We start from the raw sequence: 8637 nt of genomic DNA, 5'->3' as shown, positions 1-8637 counted from the left end.
CCCCCCCCCCCACCCTCCCCAAACCCCCTTACGGTCGTCGTGTATACAATATTGTACATGTGCAATCGACAGCGAAAATGCTTTCCGGCGTAAGGAGATCGTGAACTGTTTTAAAATGAACGAGCTTCTCTATCCGTGAGTCTCGTTAGACTTTCTCTAGATCTTAGCTAGCCAGCCAACCAACTACTGGTATCTTCTCTAGAGAAGAGAGAGAAGCTCGATACAAGTACAGTTCGGTTTTTTGCTACATTTGACTCGGACAGCATTTCCGCTCTTGATCGTACAGGAGCGAGTTATTTATTCCTAAAGACGACGTGACGCATTACGTTAGTCATCGCGACGTCGATCGCGTGAGACGCGTTCTTCTTTTTTTTTTTTTTTTTTTAATCAGCTAATCAACAAGTGTTAAAACTTTCAAGTTCAACATCGAATGAGGCTTTTCTTCGAGAAGGCATATCCGCGACGACGCGAGGGCGTGCAATTTCTGCTTATTACGCGTGAGTGTGCCTTGCCTTGTACGCGCGTGGAAATATATCGCACGCACGCGTGTTCGCGAGAGAGGGAGAGATTACGCGTCCACTCCCCGCGTATATACACGCGTGCGTGTGTGACATTGTATGTAACGATAATAACGCATGGGACTTCATTACGAGGATTCAGACGAGTAGTTATAACGCAGTTACATTATATCGTAGTATTTTTCGATATATAGCATCGAGGAATGATTCGTTTAATATAATATATATATATATGTATATATAGATATATATATACGTTATATATATCCGCACATTTCATTTTTTTTTTCCCTTTCGTTTCCCGATTAGACGACACGAGGCTTACGGTTTACATAGTAGTATTTAGGCCTTGCATACATTTGCGACGTATTGAGATCTAATCTTAAATACAGATATAACCCATTGACGGTTCGCTAGTTCGCAAAGAACGAAAAGGGAACGGGCTCGAGTCGCAAGTATCCGAGCAGCGGTATCGCAAGATTCTTCTTCGCAAGACGCGCGCGCGCGATGAATATCTCTTTTTTTTTTCTCTCTTCCCTTTTAGCTCTTTTTCCTCGCACCCCTGGAACGGAACGGAACGACACGCCGTGTCCGACGAACCATAAACTGCCCTCCTACGTGACTAACTCTATACCGATATCTCTTCTTCCTCTCTCGGCTAAGATATCTAAACGAGAGACCCGCGTATGGAATCGCGCGATTCACAACTTTTAGCAGCAAGTCGCGAAAGTTGCGAAAAAAAAAAAAAAAGAACAAGAATCGAAAGAGTCGAATGTTTGCTCGCGTGCAGATCTGTCTCTTTCGTTTCTTCGTAAATATGTCGTGTACATAACACACGATTCGGTTGCCTCCGACTCAGTTCACTAGACTTAAATTCCCAGATTATTCTACATGTGCATTTTTTTTTTCATCCTTTTATTATTCGCTATCTACGACCTAAAACATTAGCTGCGCTCGCAGCCGGCCGGAGAACCGTCCGCCGCGATTCGCGCGCGGTATTATTTTCTCCATTATATCACGTTCAACGCGCGACACGCGCTCTATGAACTACAACGTCGTAGAAGAGTTAATGCCGATAATAGCCAAAATAAACGGTCAGACCTCTCTCTCCCTAAAAAAACAAATATGTCGTATCAGCTAGAGAAGTCGTATCGATATCACGGTCGATCTCTGAGGTACGTATGTGTGTATGTGTCTCTGTGTATATCGATCATCGTCGTTATTGTTAGCAGAATCTCGTATCGATTCCCAGTCAATAGCAAAATATGGATTTTTTCTCTTTTTCTTTTTCTCGCGCACGCCCATGTTTTAAAAATAGATTCGACATCTTTAGACACTATTGTTAATAGTTAATTAAGTTGCATGACTCGTACGGAACGTTCGAGGATTCGCGGAGTTAATAAACGTGTCGCGACGATTTCCCCGAGCGGATATACACGCGGCGGATATAATAATAACAATAATCGTCTCCCGTCGCCGGACAATTACGTGTATAACGCGATTTCTTTTTGCACATTTCTTCTTACGTATTATAGGTTTCTCTCGTGGCCGCGAACGCGCGCGAAGTCGGGGATACCGTGGCGACTTTCCTTCGGTTATCTAGAGCAGGAAAACGTGTTGTATACGGCGTTATATCATATACATACATACATACATACATATATATATATATATATGTATATATGTATATATATATATACGGAGTGTATACTCATTTCTCGGAGAATTATCCCGCGTTGCAACAAACCGCGCGACAGCGACATCATAAACGTTACAATTTACCGCATTTCGTGATTAGAATATTCTTGGTAGGCTTGCCGGTCTGATCACCGTACGTAGATATCTTCTCCACCAGCTCCAATCCCTCGACAACGTGGCCGAAGATGCCAGTAAAGCCGCGCATCTCCTGCAGGATTATGCGAAATTGCGAGCCGACCATCCCGAGGTTGTCATGCCGTTTCTGCGTCCGCCTCATGCCCACCGCGCCCCTAACCGCCGGGAACTTGGTATCGTCCGGCATGAAATAACCGTCGTCAAATATGCTACGTCCACCGCGGCCGTTGTTAAGCTCGAAATCACCTGTGATCACGGATTCGCCTTCCCAACATTGGAATATCGTGCATCCCTTGTACCCGAATCCGATCTCTCCCGTTGACAGCACGCTGAAGTTCTTGGCCATCTTCGGCGCCGCGTCTGGTCGCACTTCGATCACGATGCGCCCGTGCGGTGAACCATTCACCTCGATGTTGAAGTAGTACAGAGGATACGGATTCGCAGGACCTCGCGTCAACGTCGCCGTTATCGCGTTGGACGGCGGTTGCGGGGACGAGTGGACGGTCACTAGACTACCGCCACCGGCGCCAGTGCCGACCGCGTCAGGCATGAACGTTGACTGTTGCTGCGGGTGCAACATGGCGTTGGGCGGTACAGGCGGTACGGGTTTAACGGACGGTGAACCGGGTGGAATGAGAAGCTGCTGGGGAGCTTGATTGGGTCCCGGTGGTGGCGCCGGTGGACCCTGATGAACGTGAACGGATGGCGCTTGCTGGGGCGGTGGTGGCATCATACTTGAATGATGATACTCCATCGAGCCATTCTGCATATGTTGTTGCTTGCTAACGACGTGACGTGTGTACAACTGCGACATACAATAATTCGCGAGGAACAAAATCGGATTATGCGAAGCCGCGAGATGATTCGGCAAGCGACCGCCATTTCCTTGAGGGACAATCGGATCTCCCGTGTGTATCCCTGCCAATGCCTGCTTTAGCAAAGCGAAGTCAAATATCACTCCAGAGTTGCCGATGAGATCATCTAGCTGACACTGTAACATCATCTCCTGATATTTCGACTGCAACCTTTGTTTCTCGAGAATCAATTGCGAATGTAGACTGTAGACATCACCCGGAGTCTCGCTCATTTGCAGACCAGCCCTCGTCTTGCCTAGAGTCTCGCGCGCGTCCGTTATCTCGGGAAAGTGACTCCAGCCATTTTGCAGATCCGTCTCTACATGCGTCTTCAACGTTACACATGCCTCCAGCACCTTTATCAGAAATTCGCGTTGCTGCACGGCCAGTCTTTGAATCTCCGTCGACAGTTTACCCACGGTGACTAACTCCAGTTGAACCTACGGACACGTTTTGACGTCATTAGTCTCTCGCTTAGTTTTTTTTTTATCGTGACATTAGTAAAACGAATAATAGATAGCGACTTACGTCGGATATGAGCTGTTCTTTGGCATCGGTTTGCGATTTGATCTGATGACCCGGGTGATCCTGCGGACTTGCGCACGCCCTACAAAGCGCCGTGCAACATGTCGCACACCACAATGCTAGCGGCATTCCGTGTGTGTGACAGTTCTCGCTCTGCGAAAATATTTAAGCGTTATCGATTCACGAGGAGAAACCGTCCACGTGTTTACACGATAAACACGAAGGTTCACGACCCGCCGAAAGGAAGTGTTGCAATATGAAATCATCACATTCCTACGGATATCTCGAGATCATTTTAAGGGATAAGATATATAAAATTCCTGCAGATTCGGAAATATTTGTCCGCACTTGGGGAGGGGTGAGGGGGGGGGGAGAAAAGAATGATGACATTCTTACAACCTATTATTGACTCATCCTATTATTGACTATTCCTTCTCGATATGGTTTCATACGCATGTCCTGCGTTTCGCTTTCGGTTATCCCGTCCCTCTCGACAAAAGCTCATCGCACGCTGTGTACTGTGGCGGTCGAATGATCTTTTGTCGTCCACGATATTTCAATTTTATTTGACAGATGTTTATTTCTACCAATAAATAGATTAACTTTAATCTCGATTTAAACATACTTTTTATTCTTTTTCTTGTTCTTGGAATGGATTAATTTCAATCTTGATTCAACTTGCTCTTTATTCTTTTTAATTCTTAGAAAAAGATAAAGAGTTAGTTGAATTGAGATTAAAATTAATATACGTTAGTAGAAACGGGCATTAAAAAAGGATAGAAAAGTAAGTTAAATCGGTATTAAAATTAATCTACATTGAAATGGATAAGAGACATCTCGACGACGTATTTTGAATTTAAACAAATCGTATGAGAAAGTGACTTTACTCCAATTGTGTTTCATCTTGATATACAGCACTGACGATGCAATTTTCCTGTTTTATTTTTTCAAAATCAAATATATGTACATCCAAAATACTTTCCGTATCGTTTCTAAATAGATAATCGCAACAGGTCACGCTCCTCTTTTTACTCATCTGATCTAGTTCTATTTGAAGTGAATTTTTCACGCATTTTAGTCTCTATCCGTTCTCAGTATATTATCGCCGAATATTTCGAGCGTGGAAAATACCGACCGGTGAGATTTCAAGGAAAAGAATATCACTGTATGGAAAAAAAATGTTTGGTTAAATTAACTGTAATTCAGGTAGAAAATGAACGATCCAGAATTTTGGTTAAGCCTACTATATTTCTGATTAAATCTACTAAATGTTGTTGTTTCAACTAGAATTTTAATAGATTCTAATAGATTAACCAGAAATCTTGTAGATTGAATTAGAATTCTGGATCGTTCACTTTCTACCAGAATTCTAGTTAACTCAACGAAACAATTTTTTTTTTTTCGTGTGTGTAGGAAAAAAAGCCAGACAATTACCTTCCTCTCCTTGTCAGGTTTGCCGGACGTATTGTTTGTCGTGATCTTGAGACGCGACAAATTGTTGGCCAAGGCAAGTAGAGCAGAGTGAGTCGGTAAAGCGTCCGCGCCTTGGTTACCCAAATCCGTCGTTTTCCAGCAATGCGCGCACTGCAAATCGCGTCCCTTCAGCAGATTGCTCTCGATGCACCGTAGGCAGAAGTAATGCTTGCAGCTAAGATACTTGGGGCATTGCTCTACATCATTGTACTTCTGCTTGCAACAACCGCAAAGCGTCAGCTCCTCCAGGTCCGTCAATACGCTCGGATCCAGCATCTGAAAGCGTAACCATACACGTACACGTGCGTATCCTCCTACGCAAATTTCGTCACAAAACATACGCGGAAAACACACACAGTGCACATACACGCAAGACACACGCGTAAAGCCCTTCCTTCATTATCCTCCTTATTATTATTAGAATATCAACGAAATCAATGAAATTTCAAATTTTTCATTCAGCCAAACTCGCGATTAAGTTAGAAAAGATAAGAAACGTCTGCCGCAACTCGTCAACCATTTACGTCGCCGTCAAAATGTTATCCACCGTTTTTCCCATTCACATCCCGCTCAGTTTACTCTTTTACTCAGTTTACTCCGGAAGAGAGATTTACCTGTTTGAGTAACATCACGCCACGAAATTGCGAGGCGTAGCGTCAGTTTACGTGTCCCTGAAACAGATCGCGACGACGTTTAATCGCGCCGATGCCGTTTTCGCCACTAGGAAGGATATCGCGAATTTTCTCTTTCACAGATAATATAACGCGGCTCTCGAATGGCTCTATATTAGAAAAGCGAGAGAATCGCGCACGTCTTACAGAGAGCGAAGCTGCCTTTGGCAAAGCCAACCAACTTCGATAACGCGTGTCACGCAAGGCACTGCCGATTCACGCGGGAAAGGAGTCTTGTAAAAGGTCACGCCGTCAACCGCGTATGTAAACAAAACACTCGGTACCGACTGTCGTTCTCTCTCTCTCTCTCTCTCTCTTTCTTTCACTCTCTTCTGCCGCTGCGCGCCGTTCTCTGTTCCGCTTTGTAGTCTATCACATCGTCGCTTTTCTCGCGCGGAATCCTTCCCTAACTACGTGGTTTCCACGCGCCGACTCGACCGTAGACTCGTCTGCCGTTCCGTCGTCGCCGTGGACTTTCCCGGTTTCAAGAACGCGCGACGCGAAACCGCCGCCGCCGTCATGTCGGCCTATATTCCTTGACCCATATAGCACCTCGTGCGTCATCGAGTCATCGACGTTTTCCCCGTTAACAAATGTGTACCTCTCTCTCTCTCTCTCTCTCTCTCTCTTTCTTTTTCTCTTTCGTATGCGCACGGGCACAAACAACGTCTCTCACGGTATTGTTTACTTCTTTACGTCGACGACTGGTCCACTCGTCCGTTTTGTTCGCCTTGAAGGCTTCAATGCGCGATTCGGAGGAATCGATACGCCGCCACGTCGTCGTCGTCGTCGTCGTCGTCGTACACGTGACGGCGAGTAAACACACTCACCGCGCGAGTTCGATTCGTGTCCGGGATATTTGAAAGGCGGGAAAGCTCGACCGACGATTTGAGCTCGCCCGGCTGATGCCGTTCGCCCTTAACCCTTCTCTTCCCTTCGCGTCCCTTCCGCGTCGCCTCGATCACCTTGACCGTGCGCTCCCGGAGAATTTTCGATAAGTACCGTATAATGTAAATTACGGTACGCAACACGTGTGTGATAACACACTGCCGAGCACGATTATAAAATTACGTCTCGAACCACACATCGTCTGCGTTCTAGCAGGTAATTGATGGCGGCGGCACTTATCTCCACGTTCAATTTCGATATTTACGTAAACGAGCTATTTTAATTTTCCATAACCGTCGACGTACGTTTTGTTCTGTAGATAAGAAATTAAATGGGAATGATTTTTTTTTAATTATATCTTGTATAATGCGCATTGCGATGTGATCATTGAAAACGTCGGATGTGATTTTTTTTTTTTTCGGATTTACGTCGCATCTCTGTCGATGTAGATTAACTTTAATCCTAGTTTTATTTACTCCCTTTTATGTTTTTCTAACGCCCGTTCCTACAAATGTAATTCAATTTTAAGAATTAGAGAAAGATGAATAGTTGAAAATCAAGATTAAGTGTAGATTAAAGTTAATCTACATTAATAGAAAATGGACACAATTCTTAGAAGATTGATATAAATTCTAAAGAAGATTGAAAAGTAACCGATTAAAGTTAATCTATATTGATAGAAATAGACATTGGACTTTTTTTCGTTTAATTATCACTCAGTTTTCGCTAATTTAACTTGATAATAGAGGAAGTGTAATCAAACAGGTCTCTGTAGACCCTGCTGGTTTTTGAACGCGCACTCGAAGACAGTAAGATACGATTCTCGTTGAAGACTCGGTGTCGACAATAATAAACGCTAATTAAATCTTACTTCCGGCGAAATGCTTTAACCTGAGAACATTAACCTTTGGACGGAACCACTCGATGTTCCTCGAGTTAAGTCAATATCTCTCTAATCTTTAATATTCCGATTTTCCCTTTCTGCTCGCGTAAATAGAACTGTTCTTCATTAGCTGCAGAATTTTCCCACGCTTCATTATTTTCCACCAATACAAAAATAGAGAGTGTTTTATTATATTCGATCGCACAATGATGAAATTTTGGAGCAAACTTCTTATTGACCGTAAATTTCTAACAGCGGCTTTATATCGTAACTTTTTGGGCAAATTTTCTAATTGACTACGCGGGAGTGAAACATCGTGTATTCTTCATTCATGTTGGAGAAAAAAAAAAGGGTGCAGGAAATTCAGCTAAAAAAAAAAAAAAAAAAAAAAAAAAAACAAGCCTATATTATCTCGAAAAATATTACAACGGATACACCGGATGAAACTTGTTAAGCACAGAGTCTTGCGTAGAAAAACGGACAATCAAAGTCCTTCATTTTCTTTCTTTCTACGAAATAAAAGATTCCGATTGGTCGATCTCTTATGCTTGATATACTACACGTTATACAAAAGGTCCGTGCTTCGGTCTTAACGGGAACCGTACTGTCGATCTTCCGCAAAAGTTTCCGGACTCTCACTTCAGAGCGTGGTATTCACAGCCGTTCCCGAGCGCGTTGTGCAAACATACGCGCGAACGTGTAAATAAGGGGCTTGTACTTCGAAAAACAACAATCTACGACACCGCTCTCCGTAGCGAAGAGTAACCGTCTAGATTCCCGAGTAGAACACAGAGTCGTAATTAAGTCACAATATCAAACGTCATCGTTATATCATTTGATACTTCGAAATGAATTTATAAGTGACAAGTAAGGTTGACGATGATGCCCTCGCATTAGTATGATTTATCTGTTCTACTTGAGTTTTTCATTCTTTTCGAGCAAGATTGATTCCAAACAACTTGGAGAGAACCCTTGTACTTTAGATTCAGCAA

At 43.6% G+C, this 8637-nt stretch overlaps 2 protein-coding genes across 6 annotated transcripts in view; one reads left to right on the top strand and one right to left on the bottom strand.

The window, feature by feature from the left end:
• The window catches only part of LOC108751707 (nuclear protein localization protein 4 homolog), an 18251-nt gene that overhangs the window by 4453 nt on the left and 5161 nt on the right, over window positions 1-8637 (top strand). The window lies entirely within an intron of this gene.
• LOC108751709 overlaps window positions 769-8637 on the bottom strand; it is a 10402-nt gene continuing 2533 nt past the window's right edge. The window contains exons 2-5 of one of the 3 annotated variants that reach the window (XM_018492024.1): window positions 5818-5874; window positions 5165-5479; window positions 3734-3883; window positions 769-3645 (exon numbers count right to left, since the gene is read on the bottom strand). In XM_018492024.1, the coding sequence (XP_018347526.1) occupies window positions 2290-3645; window positions 3734-3883; window positions 5165-5479; window positions 5818-5832 (1836 nt within the window). In that variant the 5' untranslated portion in view covers window positions 5833-5874 and the 3' untranslated portion in view covers window positions 769-2289. Of the gene's footprint in view, window positions 3646-3733; window positions 3884-5164; window positions 5480-5817; window positions 7178-8637 lie in introns of those variants that run through there. The other 2 variants (XM_018492025.1, XM_018492026.1) reach the window with 2 other exon arrangements.

This window comes from Trachymyrmex septentrionalis, unplaced genomic scaffold (genome assembly GCF_001594115.1).
Source record: "Trachymyrmex septentrionalis isolate Tsep2-gDNA-1 unplaced genomic scaffold, Tsep1.0 scaffold51, whole genome shotgun sequence".
Classification (NCBI taxonomy): domain Eukaryota; kingdom Metazoa; phylum Arthropoda; class Insecta; order Hymenoptera; family Formicidae; genus Trachymyrmex; species Trachymyrmex septentrionalis.
Note: the sequence above shows the minus strand (reverse complement) of the source record. Positions and strands in the feature narration are given on the sequence as shown.